This window comes from Pseudorca crassidens, chromosome 8 (assembly GCF_039906515.1).
Source record: "Pseudorca crassidens isolate mPseCra1 chromosome 8, mPseCra1.hap1, whole genome shotgun sequence".
In the NCBI taxonomy this organism is placed as follows: domain Eukaryota; kingdom Metazoa; phylum Chordata; class Mammalia; order Artiodactyla; family Delphinidae; genus Pseudorca; species Pseudorca crassidens.
Window position 1 is genome coordinate 106,736,823 of NC_090303.1, and position 15,799 is coordinate 106,752,621.

General features: G+C 47.7%; 1 protein-coding gene across 8 annotated transcripts in view; it reads right to left on the reverse strand.

Moving 5' to 3' along the window:
* Positions 1–4,254: 4,254 nt before the first annotated feature.
* ESYT2 (extended synaptotagmin 2) overlaps positions 4,255–15,799 on the reverse strand; it is a 77,031-nt gene continuing 65,486 nt past the window's right edge. For 4 of the 8 annotated variants that reach the window (XM_067747601.1, XM_067747604.1, XM_067747605.1 and 1 more), the window contains 7 exons: positions 15,094–15,180; positions 13,333–13,482; positions 11,714–12,102; positions 10,467–10,565; positions 8,954–9,085; positions 7,877–7,982; positions 4,255–7,374 (listed from right to left, as the gene is read on the reverse strand). In XM_067747601.1, coding sequence (XP_067603702.1) covers positions 7,213–7,374; positions 7,877–7,982; positions 8,954–9,085; positions 10,467–10,565; positions 11,714–12,102; positions 13,333–13,482; positions 15,094–15,180 — 1,125 coding nt within the window. In that variant the 3' untranslated portion in view covers positions 4,255–7,212. Of the gene's footprint in view, positions 7,375–7,462; positions 7,530–7,876; positions 7,983–8,953; positions 9,086–10,466; positions 10,566–11,713; positions 12,103–13,332; positions 13,483–15,093; positions 15,181–15,799 lie in introns of all 8 variants that reach the window. The other 4 variants (XM_067747603.1, XM_067747608.1, XM_067747606.1 and 1 more) reach the window with 2 other exon arrangements.

Below are 15,799 nucleotides of genomic sequence, written 5' to 3' on the forward strand. Positions count from 1 at the left end.
ACCAGGTCTGGGCTGTCTGCTTGCAGCCAAGGGCCAGGCAGACCCACCTGCCCAGGAAAAGAAGCAGAAAGGCTCAAAACCCAGTGCCTCTGGCACAGGAGCCACAGACCCAGACACAGCTCCCGACCAGCAGCCACATCAAGTCCCTCTCTCATTTGGTCGCAGGAACTATCTCAAAATCTCAACTCTCCCCATGGAGTGGGGTCTCAGAACATCCTTTAAGACTTGCTCTGGATCAGGGGCCAGGAGGGCAAAGACAGGGGCAAGGGGATGAGCTCAATCTCCCCCCAAAGAATCAATGTTGTGTAGACATCTTCTCTGACCTCAGTGCAATTAAATTCATAACCAACACCAAAAAGGGGGGGTGGGGCATCATGCTTTGAAACTTACTCCTTGAGTTCTATGTAACTCAAGGAATAAAGAGTAAATCTCAATAGAAATTAGAACATGCCTAGATCTAGATGAAAGTGTGTACTTACCAAAACTTGGGAGGTGAGGCTGGAGCAGGATGTAGAGTAAAATTTCTAGCCTTAAATGAACGTAATTGTTTTAAAAGAAAGATGGAGGGCTTCCCTGGTGGCGCAGTGGTTGGGAGTCCGCCTGTTGATCCAGGGGACGCGGGTTCGTACCCTGGTCCGGGAGGATCCCACGTGCCGCGGAGCGGCTGGGCCCGTGGGCCGTGGCCGCTGGGCCTGCGCATCCGGAGCCTGTGCTCCGCGGCGGGAGAGGCCATGGCAGTGAGAGGCCCGCATACCGCAAAAAATAAATAAATAAATAAAAATAAAAAATATGAAAGATGGAAAATAAGTTTGATGTTCAACTCTGTAAACCAAAGAAGACAGAAAGGGAGGCAAGAGCAGAATTTAATACAAAAACAAAAATAATTGATATAACAAAATAATAAGCAAGGTCTTTACAAAACTAGTAAGATAAGTGGATTTCTAGCAAGTCTAATCAAGAAAAAAGTAGAAGGTACACATAAACAATGTCAGGAAATTAAAAGGAGATGCAGCTACAAATATAATAAAGATATTAAATTCATAAGAAATAGTTTTCCAATAAATTGGAAAGCATGAGGTAGATAATCTTCAAAACTGATTTGATAAGGAATTGAAAATAAACTAATACAAAATGTTAAAATGAATGGGTAATCAAAATCTTCTTAAAAGACATCAGGCTCAGAAATTTTTATAGGCAAATTTCACCAAATTTTTAAGAAACAGATGATCACTGTCTTATGCAAACTGTTTCAGAGACTAGAACAAAAGGAAGAAGTTTCCCTCACAGGCCCACATTCTGAACAACCACATGCACCCAAGCCACGCCTTAGGCTCTACTTTCAGGGGGATCCAGGCTGAGACCCTGGGCTTGAGAAGATGGTCTTGGAGGAGCTAAACATACACGTGCATACTTACACATAGACACGTGCACACAACATGCATATGCACACACAGTACATACATGCACACACACTAGGCACATGTATGCACTCAACGTGCATACGCAACACACATATGCGTGCCCACTCCTGCATGCATGTATGATGCACTTGCTCCAGGTCACATGGGGCGGGGCGGGTTGAGTGTGGGAGCCTCCATGCTCCCAGCGTGACCTGGGAACCTCGCTCTTAGCCCCTGGGCCACTCCAGGTAGAAACAAGAGGACATCTAACGAGACGTATGGATGCAGAGACATCCATCCCTTTAGTGGTTCTTACAGGGCAGGTGGGCCAACAACAGTGAAAAAAGAGAACCTGGGGATACCCACACCCTTCTTCATTCTGAAGGACTCTTGTTGGAGGTGGGGCTCTTCCACCACATTGCATCGTCACGCCCATCCCGGCCTCTGTGGTTTCAGGTAAGCAGTCAGCAGTATCTCATCGAAGAATCCTTGTGGGAGATGGTCTAAGATTGACTTTCCACCCTTTGGCTGAAATGTGCCTGGCGTGGGCCTCTCTAAGTTTATCCCACCTGGAGTCCATTGTTTCTTTACTGTGTAATGTTTTCCATCAAATCCGAGCATGCTTGCCCATCATCTCCTAAATGTAATTTCTGGCCCTGCTTCCCCCTCCCCTCTGGGACTTCAGTGTGTGTAAGATGGTGCCCTGTTCATTCTTCTTCATTCTGTTCTTTTTGTCCTCAGATGAGATCATCTCAGTGACTCATCTTCAAGTTTGCTGATTCTTCTGTCTGCTCAAATCTACTGTTGAACTTTAGTGAAATGTACATTACACTTACTGTACTTTAAACTCCAGAATTTTTATTTCCTTTTGATAATTTTTGTCTTTATTGCCATTCTCTATTTTGCTGAGAATCATTCTCATACTTTCCGTGAATTCTTTGGACACGGTTTTCTTTGAACATACTTACATAATAGCTGATTTAAGGTCTCCGTCTACTTACATCTGGGCTTCCTGGGGGCACTTTCCATGACTGCTTTTTCCCCGTGTGTGGCCCATACTATCCTGTTTCTGTGAACGTCTCATGTTCTGTTGTTGTTGAAAACCGAACATTTAAAATAATACCGTGGCAACACTGTAAGAGCCCTCTCCACAGCTTAGATATTTTTCGCTTAGTAACCTTCTTGGGTGAGTCCCCTAAAAGCTATATCCTTTGCTCTGTGCTGCCTCTGAAGTCTCTGCTCAGTTAGCCGACCTGGTCAGCTAGTGACTGGGCAGAGGTCTCTCTAGTACTTTGGACTCATCTCCCAGTATCTGCTGAGGGCTGGTGTGTGTTGGCGGGGGGGGGGGCGGGGGGAGTCTGTTTTCACATCCCCTCATGCGGTTGACACCTCTGCCGCAGCCTTCACTTCCTGCTTGCACGGTGCCTCAACACCAGCTGGAGGTGACAGGTCCGGGCTCACTCGCACAGGCCTTTCCTGGACACGTTCACAGCCCTGCACTTGCACATCTTTCTAGAGCCCCAGGAATGCCAGTTTTCCCAAGCCCCTTTTGGACATCAATTTCCCACGTTTTCCTTTAAAATTTTTTGGTCAGCCTCCTGTTGTCCCAACTTGTATCGCCATCCCAGGGACCTGATGTGTTAAACAACTGCCACTGTTTGTTTTCCACATGGTTTCCCCAGGAGCCAGCTGAGCCAAACAGAGGCAGATCTCTGGGGACGGGGCTCTTGGGAAGCGATGAACCCACCCTGCCCGCTCCCAACAGCTGCAGGTTTTCACTGCTATTGTGGTTCCAGGGCTGCTGTACTCTTTTCTCCATTATATTTTCTAGTCGCTATCAATGTTAGTGTATAAACCACAGAAATTTGTATGTTTTTATAACTGACCCTTTATTAAATACTTGTTCGATTCAAAAATTTTCAGATGATTTTCTTAGGTTTTTCACACAGGCAATCTCATATTTGAAAATGACCTTCTTTCCCAATACAAAATTTATAATCTTTTTCTTTCCCTATCGCATTGCCCAGGATTTCCAGATTAACACTAAATACAGACAGACCTCCTGGCTCATTTCCCACTTTTCTGCCTCAGTTGTTTCTCAATTATTTCTCAGACTATGGCCTTTGTCTCAATAGGGTGTACTCTTTACTATGTTCACCAGCACCTTTCTCTTTAGCCCGAACTAAGAACTATCAAAAGGTGCCCACCTTTCCTTAAATGGAAACTTGTTAGGACAAATTAATGTTATTTAAGGTCTGCCAGGTTTATTCATCCTTTATTCACCTGATATTCATTCACCAACTGTGTGCTAGGAACAGTGATAAACAATTGGAAAAGATTTAAGTAACACCCACATAACCTCTGCTTTGGACACTTACAGTCCAGGCGCGAAATGGTCTTAAATAAAGCTAGACTGGGATTAAGCTACTGTGATGGTGCTGAGTGAGCTGACTAACAGGGAGGCTGGCGCTAGACTCTTGAGACTCGCCTCAGTCACCCCGACCGTCGGCAGGGGATGCCAACAGCAGTGGCACCTCTAGTGGTTCCCCTCCACTTGTTCAAACCAGACCCTCTTTCATTCCTTCTCAGTGCTCTGGTTTTCAAGACTGTTTTTTCTACTCATGATTATCTTTCAGAAGAGCTGTTTTCAAAACTCAGAGTCTGAGGTAGGCAGAGAATAGTCAAATTAAGATGGAAACAAAAGGAGTAATATCAGTGCCCTGAGGTAGTTCTTCCGAAAATGAAAGAATTAACAACTAGCAAATATAAATACTATACTGTAACCACTTTTCAAATTATCTGCTTCCACACTAAAAATTTTACTCCAAAAGACAAAGAAAGAACAAATCACAAGTGAGCTAACAGAAACGTTTTATTGAATAAACACGTGCACTGTCGTGTAAAACTAGCTGAGTGGAAAGGGCATTCTGCAATAAACCTTCTGCTGTGTTCCATCCACAGCAGGCCATCCAGCTGGACTGGAGTTAAAGCAACAACCACAATATAAACACACACGCTGACTGCATCTGGCTTCAGTGCTTGACAAAGGAGGGCTGACCTCTGGATAAGGAAGAAACTGTGGTGAATTCAGCTGCAAGGCTCCTTCTGTTTTAACCTGAAGCAACTGCCTCACACTTCCTACTTTAAGGCACAGGATAAGCAACAAAGTAACAATTCAAATTAACCAACGCTAATTTCCCCTCCATTGGTTTGGCTCCAGGTAGAAAAGCTAAAGTTCCCTTTTCCCAGATGAATCAATTATTCAGAACCACCGGCCATGAAGGTTTTGAGAACGGAGTGTCCATCGCCAGGATCCTGGAGCCCGGCGGAGGTCTGGCCTGATACTGATTCTCAGCTGCCCAACTGGACACAAGAGGTTCCCAAAACACCCATCGGCCATCAAGACAGAATCCCACCTGGGAGGTGTTTCAGTGACCTCAGAGTCATCGCTTTCCTTTCAAAGAGAATGGAGCTGTTTGCTGGGTCTGTGTCCAGCCCCACGATCCACACAGAGGGTGGACATCATGCTGCTAATTGGCTTTGTTTGGGTTTTGTACCTTTCACGGCATTTATTTTGCCTAATTGCTTAACTGAAGTATTCCACCATGTAAAATACACATTGAACAGGTGAACCACGTGGCTACAAAACCCAAAAGCTGGGGATGTTGGTAGAAATCACTGGTATGCTACATTTCAGTGAGTGTTTCTCCTGTCTTAGAAATATGCCAGGAGCCAGGGGTCCCCAACCCCGGGGAGGAGGACCGGTTAGGAGCCTGGTCTCACAGCAGGAGGCGAGCGGCGGGCGAGCGAGCGAAGCTTCACCTGCCGCTCCCCGTCGCTCCCCATCGCTGGCGTTACCGCCCGAGCCATCTTCCCCCACCCCACCCCCAGTCCATGGAAAAACTGTCTTCCACGAAACCGGTCCCTGGTGCCGAAAAGGCTGGGGACCACTGCCAGAAGCCCTGCAACAAACTTTTTTTTTTTTTTTTTGGCTGCACCGCGTGGTTTGTGGGATCTTAGTTCCCCAGCCAGGGATCGAACCCGGGCCCCTGGCAGTGAGAGCGTCGAGTCCTAACCACTGGACCACCAGGGAATTCCCACAACAAACCTAATTTTTAAAAAATCTCCAAAGATCTAGTATCACGGGCAGGCAATTAGATTTAGGAATTACCTGTCTTCCTCACGCTGCTGCAGTACCAGAGTTAGGTGTTTCCCGAGCACACACCCCTGAGTGTCACCACGTTCGTAAGGCCCTCCCGCGCTGACAGAGGAGATGGTCTCTGCTGGGGCTTCGGAGAAGCTTCATGACCCAGGAAGCTGCGAGAGCACCGGGTCTGCACGACTGCATGAGACGTACCGCAAGGCTACAGGCCCCATCACACGCACACCCAGGGTTCAAGGTGTGCGGTGGACACCACTGAAACCCGCCAGAGGGCAGGAGCAGCGGTGGCGTCCACACAGGCACTTGGGCAGGCCGGTCACGCCCAGGAGTCCATGGCGGGGGCCCTAGTGAGGTCTCTGACTCAATCTCACAGCTCTATTTTCCCCGGGATTACTACGTAGCTGTAGGGTGCCCTCTGGCTAAGGAAGTCATTTGCACCACACGTCTCAGAATCCTTAAAGCTCTTTCTGCACACGTGCACCCTGTGCTCGGGGCATGCACAGCTGCCGCACGGCTATGGAGCCTCACCTTGTAAGAGGCTTGCGGCCTTTAAGTATCTAAAACATGCTTTTCATAATCTAAGAAGAAAAATATTCCCAAATAAAAGTTGTATAACAATATTCCAATACTGAGGTCAGTCATGGCATAAAGTGAGGAAACCCAGTAAGGGGTTCCTTACAACCAGCAGCCGCTGTGCCGGAACCCCGGGGCTGCGGTGGTGGCTGGCGCCGGCTCGGGGGCTCTGTCCTCTGTGTGCCTCACGCTGACGATCACGGGCCGGCGTCGGCTCCCGCCGCGACTTCCTAGCTACTCACCCCGACCTACCTCACAGCCTCTACGGGGACAACGTGAGTTTGTCTTTCTTTTCGGGCTGAAAAACACTGTAAATTTCACAACAGACTAACTGCTAACATTTAAAATCCGTCTGTATTACATTTCAGGAAAAGTATGATTATGTATCTGCACTGTTTCATGAATAAGTTACAACAAGCAACTAGAAATAAACTTAAGACATTCCATTTTATGTAAGAAATTTCAGATTAGTGCACTATGATTTATGAACCATGACAACTCTCTTAATATTTTATATAACTCAGTTATGTGACATTTTTCCTGATAAGCACTTCAACTGACTTCTCAATAATACATCTTTATATTTATGAAAGTGTAAATACTTTGAATACATTCTTTCATCATTCATAATGGGCAGAAATATACTAATATTTACTAATCTTTCAGCTTTTCTTTTTAAAAAGAAACACCAAAAAATAGGTCACTGAGAGCTTTTTCCTGCAGAGACAAAAACGGTTATTTGTCATAAGAATTTAATAAGTTTTAGAAGAAAAAAAATATATATTTCCTTGATCCATTCTCTTCTGAATTCAAACCAGCATGTAGAGATTATAAAAAATAGTCTATTTACACAGCATAGTGCACCTCAGTGATATACAAAACAAAGCAATAAAAAAGCACAACCATATATCGGCTTCCTAGGAGAGACAACTGACATACAGCTTTATGCACACAACGGTTGACCACTATCCTATGCACGCCGAAAAAACTGGTCAAATACTAGAGGAAATTAAACATACAAAACTTAATGCTAATAATGGCCAAATATGCCTAAAACGTCAATGTTTTATAAAACCACTAAGGGACAAGTAACCAAGTACATGAAATTATAAAAAGAGCATGGGTGCGTCTGTGTGGGCTGCGTGTCGGCACGGGGCTGGCGGATACAGCGGGGGCTCCTCGGCCAGCGCAGCCTACGTCACCACGTGGGGCCTCGTCCCATCCTCCGTGAGGTCGTACCTGAGACACAGGAAGACACACGGTCACAGGGGACGCGCTCCTGAATGGACGCACGGGGCTCTGCGTCTGTCTGTTGGGGGGCACTCACCACTGGGTCCAGCCTTTGGCGAGTTCTTCAGATGCCAGACCGACCAGGACCTGTGGTGAGAAAAGGCCTGCAACAGTGGGTTTCAGGCCTCTCACCATCGCTTCCGATCTTCTCTGGCAACACACTCTCCCTCATTTTCAGCCTCTCACTTTTCAACTTTTCTACCCTTATGATCCACCCATGACCTATACGGTCAATTATACCCAAGAGGCCCTTCCTGTATCCAACAGTCCTGACAGGAAGTTATCACAAAGTACCAGGGGGGGATAATTCACATTGATACCAGCTCACAAACCACTCACAGCAGCTTAGCTGACGTGGTTTATCCATGTACATAAATCTAGTCTAAAAAGAGTACTCTGGGTTAAGTGTTTAATTTTTACAAAGCGTAGGGTTTTTTTTTTTCGAACTTACTTTGCCGAGAAGCCCTTTGTCTTTGGACAGGAAGCCACCGCTGTTCTTCACGGCCACGTCCAAGGTTCTCCTCTGCACGTCCGGCAACGAGACACTGAAATCAAAGCTGAAGTGGAAAACAGAGGATCATCCTTAAATTTCTCCATAATTTTGCTCTGTTTTACCGTAACTAAAAAATGACATTGCTGCTTATGAGACCATTCCAAATGTGATGTTCATTTTTTATTATAAAACTGATCTCTCCTGCTAGATGTTTGGACCTGGCCCTTCAGGAAGACTCAAAGTGTTTTTTTTTTTCCATTATTCTCTAAACATAAGAGGAGACTGGAATCCTAAACATGCGAAAGGCTGACCCTGTGGCTCCCCCGTGTGGACACAATGCCTGACTCCCGGTGTAAAACGTGGGCCATGGTGTGCGACACACTGGGGGGCCCAGGGCAGTCCGCTCCCCCAAAGAGGGTGAGCTCCAAGCCTGCAAGTGAACAGAAGTGGGGTGTCCGAGAAGCAGCCTTACAGAGGAGGGGATCTGCAGGCACCTTCTGGAGCCTGAAACCGGATGCTGCAGAACAAAAGCCTCCAGAAGCGAAGGTGGCAAAGCAGAGGACAAGGTCGGAGGCCTTGTGGGGACACGGGGACATGTGGACATGGCCGGCCTTCCCAAGAGCGAGCAGCCTGAACCCCAGGTTTGCAGGAACTCTTAGAGGCTGCGGCTGAGCCAGACACCCACACCAGGACCGGGTGCCTGCCCATCGGTTTCTCATCTCCGCGTAAATAAAGTCACTGGTGAGAAGCCATGATTAAGTGACTAGTAACTGAGTTAATGGATATCAACACCATTCAACTTACTATTTCTCCACATGTGCACAGGCCAAGGCTGGTGGAGTGTGGCCTGAGGATTCACGATGTGATGCTCAAATGCCTATTTATTTATTTATGTTAACAAGTTTATGACCGCTCTTCGGGAGGCGTTTTTCACTCATGCTCTCACTGGTGTAAATGCCTCCATCATTCCAAGGCACCACCAGGCCTTCCTTGAGTGGTGAACACAACTGTCTACCCCACTGAGTGGACGCGTACCTCTGATCAAACACGGGGTTCAGCGTTTTCTTTGACACGTGTGTTTTTCTCCTTCCTGACCTCCTCTTGTCTGGTAACAAATACAGGCGGACGTAGGGATCAGAGCCGTCTTCAGAGAAGGCAATGAGATTTCTTATAACACAAACCAGAGAATGCTCGGTATTAGAATCTACCTAAGATTAGATACCTAATTAGATACCTAATCTATCTAAGGAGCACCACACTGGAACTTACTACCTGGTTTTACTTGCATCCCGTGACTGCCTCCTTCCCACGCGCACTTCAGTCAGCGGCTCTGCAGAGGTGGCCTCTGCCCCGTTTCCTGCGCCCAGGGTTTGGGGGATGTTCTGACCCGCAGAGAATCACCTTTCCACACTGCTTCACTGTCCCCTCCCGCGGCCAGCCTCGCGGGAGACCCCTCCCCGGCTCCTGCTCAGGCCACGGACCCCACCCTCTGCCCTTCGTCCACCCGAACGCTTCACAGACACAGGCCCACCTCCTTCACGCAGCTTCATGCTGCTCTCGTCCTCGGACAACTGGGCCAAACACGCTAGTATTTAATTACAGCCGACCCTTGAACCACGTGGACGTTAAGGGCTCCAACCCTCCGCATATGTGGTTCCGCATCCTTGAAGTCAACCAACTGCAAATCGTGTAGGGTGGTGGCATTTACTACTGAAAAGCTCCTCGTGTAGGTGGAGCCATGCCGCTCAAACCCACGCTGTTCAAGGGTCAGCTGTCCCTGCAACCACTTCCAATTGTTCACTTGTTGATGGACCGAAAGCCCACGAGGGAGAGTCCTCTGAATCAGACTGCTGCTCCGGAATCTCACATAGTAATTATCTCGGCAGCAGGAACATAGAAGGTGCTCAATAAATAGGTAGTGAAGCGAACTCGACATTTATATAATCATGTTTCTAAATGTTACTAATTTTACTTTCCTGTTTCCACGTCTTTTTATAACGTCCAAATATTTCTACCACATATCTCCATCACAGCTACTAGTGAGACAATCAAGTCACATAAAGGAAAATAATCAGCGCCACACCATCATCAGTCATCAAACACAAACTGAAGCAACACCGTCACATCACGTTATGTTTACTGAACCAGTACAAACCGCCCTGCTTGTGGGGAAAAGAGCTCGTGGGCTCTTCCCGAACAACTACAGCTATTCCTGTCACTATCCCACAGACTTGCCTGAATTCTCTGAATTGTTATAAATCCACTCCTGGAAATTGAATCCCCAAAAGACACTTCACTAAAAGAAAACTATGCTTATTATCATGTTGTAAACATTCAACCACAGGGAATGTTTTATGAACTGCAATATGGCAGTTTAAGGGAGTGTTGCAAAGCAACCAAAACGGTTAGTAACAGAAAATGTTATGAAACAAGGTTAAGAACCTGAAAACCAGGACTACGGTATCTAACTGCAGTATTGCCTACTTGCTCTCGTCTGTAAATGAAACAAACTGCTGTCCGTGACGCGAGAGCCGAGAGCCCGGCTCACCTGCAGGAGTGCACGACCACCACCAGCTTGTTCCTCTGCGAGCTGTGCCGGACGGTCAGCTGGATCTGCCCCAGCGGGGACTGTCCCAGGGTCGTCCCACTGAGGAAACAAAGCCGAGAGTGAGAGCACTCCTCAGACAGCACAGCGGCTGTGAGCACATTCATTCACTCAGACAAGCGGGAAGCAAAGCACCCACGAACATGAACCTAGTCTGAACTTCTGGGTATGAACGGACCAGCTGGATTCATACTTCCTCCGAGGGTTCAATATAACCCAATTGCTGACAACCATGTAGCCCAAAGTGAGAACAAGACACAGGCTTCTCCTTACAAGCATCCACTCTTCAGAGTTTCTGAAGCTATGTCTACCCTAGAACTGCCCAAATCTGCACTCCTTTCTCAGAGCCCCTTGCTGTGCACCTCACGGGTCGTCTGATGAGGTCACACCCCCTCCCCTCCATCCCCATCTCAGGCTGAGGCACCAGCTCCAGGACAACCAATGACGGCTCTGACTCAGCTCTGAGATCTTCTCGGTTTCTCCTCAAATTTAGCTCCTGGGAAAAACTGGTTTCTTATTTAAAATTCTATTTCTTTCTAGAGCAAGGGAGAGACAGGGATTGCTTCCTTTCTCCTGAAATTGCAGCCACGAGCAGAGCTGCTCTGCGCATGGGTTAAGGCCGCCTGCCCCGGCTGAGCCCTGGGCCACAGGCTCCACACCTCGGCCTCTGCTCCGTGCTCAGCACACCGCAGGGCAGCAAAGAGGAGACCGCCCCAAAGGGCAACCCACTCCCCCTGCTGAGAGGAAAAGGCTCACGTTAGGGTAGCTGCAGACTTTGTCCTTATCTAAGGAAACCACGGACACGCCCATGACTCAGGGGGCATAAGTGAGAAATCCACACAAACATCCACAGACAGACAAACCCGCTGGGCGGTGAGATGGGTGGGGGCCAAGCATGAAAGAGCAGGGCCTGTTCTCATGTGACAAACGTGTCCAGCTTCCGCCAAGCCTTTCCGCGTCAGGTCAGCTTTAGACTCTGCCTTCCTGGTCTGAGGATCCCCCCACTGTTCCTAAGCTTTAAATAAGCCAAATACTAGGCCCTGGAAAATGGCAGGTTTACTTTGAAAGCCAAAGGCTCGGTGAGCGAAAGGGCCACACTGCCTGAAAGCTGTTTGGCTTAGGACCGCGTTCCCTCCCCGCAGCCCGCGGGTCAAGAGCCAATTCAGCAAGAGCAAGGGGCGTCTAGTTACTTCTCAAGCTGCCGCAGCCTCTGTCGCAGCTCCTGTGTGGCGACGGGCAGCGAGATGTCTGAGGCGATGCTTGGGGTGGGCTCCTTGACGGAGACGTGGCTGGGGGAGCCGGTGCTGCCGGCCTGGAGGCTGGAGGAGCTTCTGCCCAGGTCCCGCGGACCCTGCGGGCTGGCCTCTGCGGGTTGGGCTCTCTCTTCCACACCTGGCTTATTATCGCAGCCCCCCATGACCGGCGTGGATGGGGCTGTGCTGCTGTCAGCAGTGCCTGGCGATGCAGACATCTGAGATCTGACAGATATTTTTCTCCCTTCCTTGGAAACAGAGGGTCGCTTTACTTGAGCTGAGTGCTGGTGGTCTGGAGACCTTTCTTGCTTTTCAAGGTGGAGTACCTTGAGGTGAAAATAGATACAAAATTAAAACGGGTGACACTGGTAACAGCCTCATACATGAACAGCTTTAGAGATACTCATTTGCAAACGTTTCTTTGAAGCTTGGCACAAAACATGAAAAACAATCTAGCCTCTCTGTTCAGCTATCCTACCATATTACAGAAAGTGCAGAAAAAGGCACATGCGGGTAAGCATCACAGCACCGCGTGGTGCCAGCCACACTTCTGTGCATCTCTCTCCGGCCTCCTCCTGTCCACTCTTCTGCACAGTGGTGACAGCTTGACAGTGGCAGAGCCCAAGCCACAAACCCCATCCTACACTGACCCTTATCCTACCGTCTCCACCAGCGACCGGGGCAGGGCGAGGCTGCCAGACCCCTAGGGTTGACATGGGAGCAACACCTCCCCGCTTTGCTTCCTTTCACATTAGCTCTGAGCGTGCACATGTACCTGAGCAGTCTAAACCCTGCATTGGGGGTCATCCCAACGGCCTGAAGCTTCTTCCCGCTTTTACCAAGTAAAGCTGCAGCCAACACCCCCAGTTCTGTGTTATTACCAGGAGTCAGATTTCCAGAGAAAGGGCTCTGTGGTTTACAGCTGAAGACACTGAAGTCCCTTCTGGAAAGGCTGTGACCAGGCACAAGGAGGCCGTTTCCATCACACCTTCCACAGACTAAGTTTGTTTTACTTTAAAAAAAAGTTGGTTCTGCATTTTAATTTGCATTTTAAAAATTAGAGAGTTTTAGCATTTTCCCGTATGTTTGCCAGTTTTATTTTCAGCATTTCCTTAGGTACTTACAAATGAATCATCGTCTATTTTGGACAATATTTTTCCTGTAATCTCTACCGTCTTGCAGAGTTTTTTTTAATTCTTTTTTCTGAATGACCTTTGAAAATTTAACATTAGCAGAAAACTTTATTGATCCAGATAGCAATACTTTCTGGACAAAAGGATTAAAAAAAAAAAAAAAAACGCTGGTGGGATTCATGTGAAAGCCCAAGGAACAATTCCGGGCCTGCTCAAGCAACCTGGAAACTCTGCTGCTGTTGGTGTCGGAGTCCAAGCCCTGGTCATCTCTCCCCTGAGCTACACAGCCAGCAGCAATGTGAAAACTCACACTCCCCGTAAAGCACGGCCCTGTCATCCCTGCCCCGCGCCCAGCACCGTGAGCACCACGGGCACTGCCCACCCAGGACCCTTCCCCCAGCTGCGCTCTGGAGACGGCAGTACCCTGAGGGCGAGCTTCATCTTCAGTGAGCTGTTGGGGCCTGAGTTACTGAGCTGGAACCGCTGGTTCAGGGTCATGTCCTCGCAGGCGAGCAGCTGGCTGAGAGGGATCCTCAGGTTCCCCAGGCAACACTGGTGCTGCTCATCTTTCACCTGCCAAACACGACAGAGCGCTCAACGCTGGGGATGGAGACAGAACACGCAGGAAGGCCCCAAACCCCATCTTCGGCCACCTCCTTCTACATCCTGTCGCCATGCACAACGCAGTAGGAAACCCCGTCAGGGAGACTCAAAACATTGCCAATAGTGATGCTACAGTGTAGCCATGTCACAGGGCCGGTCATCTCCCAATCACATAGTCATAATGAGCACGAAAAAGAGAAAACCCCGTTCGAGGAGTCCATTACAAGGACCCTGAGCTGAGAGGCAGCAGTCCACACAAATCTGAAGATGAGAAGGAAATGTCTTCAGTCCTGTGAAAACGGTGACAAAACACATGCCTAGTGGTGTGCCAAGTTCTAGTGGTGACACTTGTTCATGGAGAAGACCCATTTCTAAGTTTCTTTTAAGACTTCTACTCAAAATGTACAATATCTGCTTTAACTGCATGACAATTTCTGGCTCCTGAATAATAACCTTCAGCTTTGCCTCTGCAACAGGAACCACTCCTGTTAGGTTGCTGCGATACAGGTAGTTTAACCAAAAGGGGTAAGAACTTTGGTGGTTTCATAGGCTCTACAGCAATGATCAAGTAAGTTAACTACACGTAAAAACCGAACAGCCTGATTGCTTATTGTTTAAACTGTAATCGCAAAAGCATTTTTTAATGAAATAACTAAGTTTACAGAATGTTAAAAATTATTTTTTTAAATCCAAGGTCCAGTTACTATAGATTATTTTAAGAGGAGTGCAAAAAATTCTTTATTTTAAAGGTTATCCCATCTTATTTTTTTAAATTGAAGTACAGTTTATAATATTATATTAGTTTCAGGTATATAAAAGTGATTCATTAACTTTATAGACTGTACTCCATTTAAAGTTATTACAAAATAATGGCTCTAGTTCTCTGTGCTGCACAATATACCTTTATTGTTTGTTCACTTACGATGCAAAAATTCTTAAAATTTTAGCAAATTAAATTGAACACATAAAAAGGATACTGCATCACAAGTGGGGTTATGTCCAAATAAAGGTTTGTCTGCAAGGTTTTCTCATGTTAAATCTTGCAAACCAGTAAATGTTTGCAAGATTTCAGATTTAAAAGTCAACACTGCACTTCACCATATTTACAAACTTAAAAAGGAAAATCACGTGATCATCTCAATACTTGTAGAAAAGTCTCTGACAATATTCAACACCCATTCATTACAAAAACACTCAGCAAACCGGCAGGAGGAGTAGAAGGAAGTGAAACACAAAGGCTTTGCCCTTAGGATCTGGAAGGAGGCAAAGGTGTCCACTGACGCCGAGGCCGGGCTGGCAGCGGGGAAGGAACAGGAAGGGAAGTGTCATTACGAGCAGTACCCTGAGGTATCCACACGTCCAGCAGGGCTGACAGTGGTGCCAACATGTGAACACCAACACCCACTGCACCTCTGGACTCCAGTAACAGTCAGTCAAAAGTTGAAAATTAAAAACTGACAGCCCCCCGCCCGACACCTAGGGCATGAACACATCTGGTGGGCCCACAATGGCGGTTCTCCCTGTGTTGACTATGTGACGCAGAGATACAAACACAACCACGTAAATATGCAAATCACTTACCTCCACCTCGAGCTCCTGGCGCTTGGGATTGTGAACGAAGAAAGTGAAGTTTTCCTCCCACACAGGTTCATTGGTTTTGTACCGAATCTGAAAGAAATATCCAAAATCAGCTCTGGGATATTTGCTGTGGCAAAGCACTACCACACTGTGTTTATCGAGTATCGCACTTGGCAGCTACGGATGACACCCATCCTCTGGGCTGTCCTATCAAGAGTTAACTGTGGAAGGTCCGGAGCGTGTCAGCGGATGAGCTGCCAGCAGCTTCCAGCCTGGGTCCCAGGCCCCATGACAATGCGACATCTGCATGTGTGGTCCTCACTCCACGACCTCCCCAGGCCAGCGGACTACTGCACGTCAGGAAGTTTCTTAGATGAATGGTTAGCAGTTAATAAAAGGGAGGAATTCCTGAAATGTTTCCTGAAAGTAGCACATATTATAGCAACAGCAATGCCCTCTCTCAGTTTTTGAACAGAATCGTATTTGTTGAACAAGTAAGTCCCCTACATATGAACCTTCAAGCTGTGAACTTTCAAAGACGCGAATGTGTATCCGGTTCCAGAGAGGAACCAGAGCCTGTGTCGTGCACATCAGGCGGAGGGAAACTGCAGCCTGCCCTCTGGCTCCTGTTGCTGACGACCCCTCCTTTCCCTCCTCCAGTCGGTCACTCTTCTCGCCTGTTCCCTCGATGCCAGCCCCTGGATGCCAG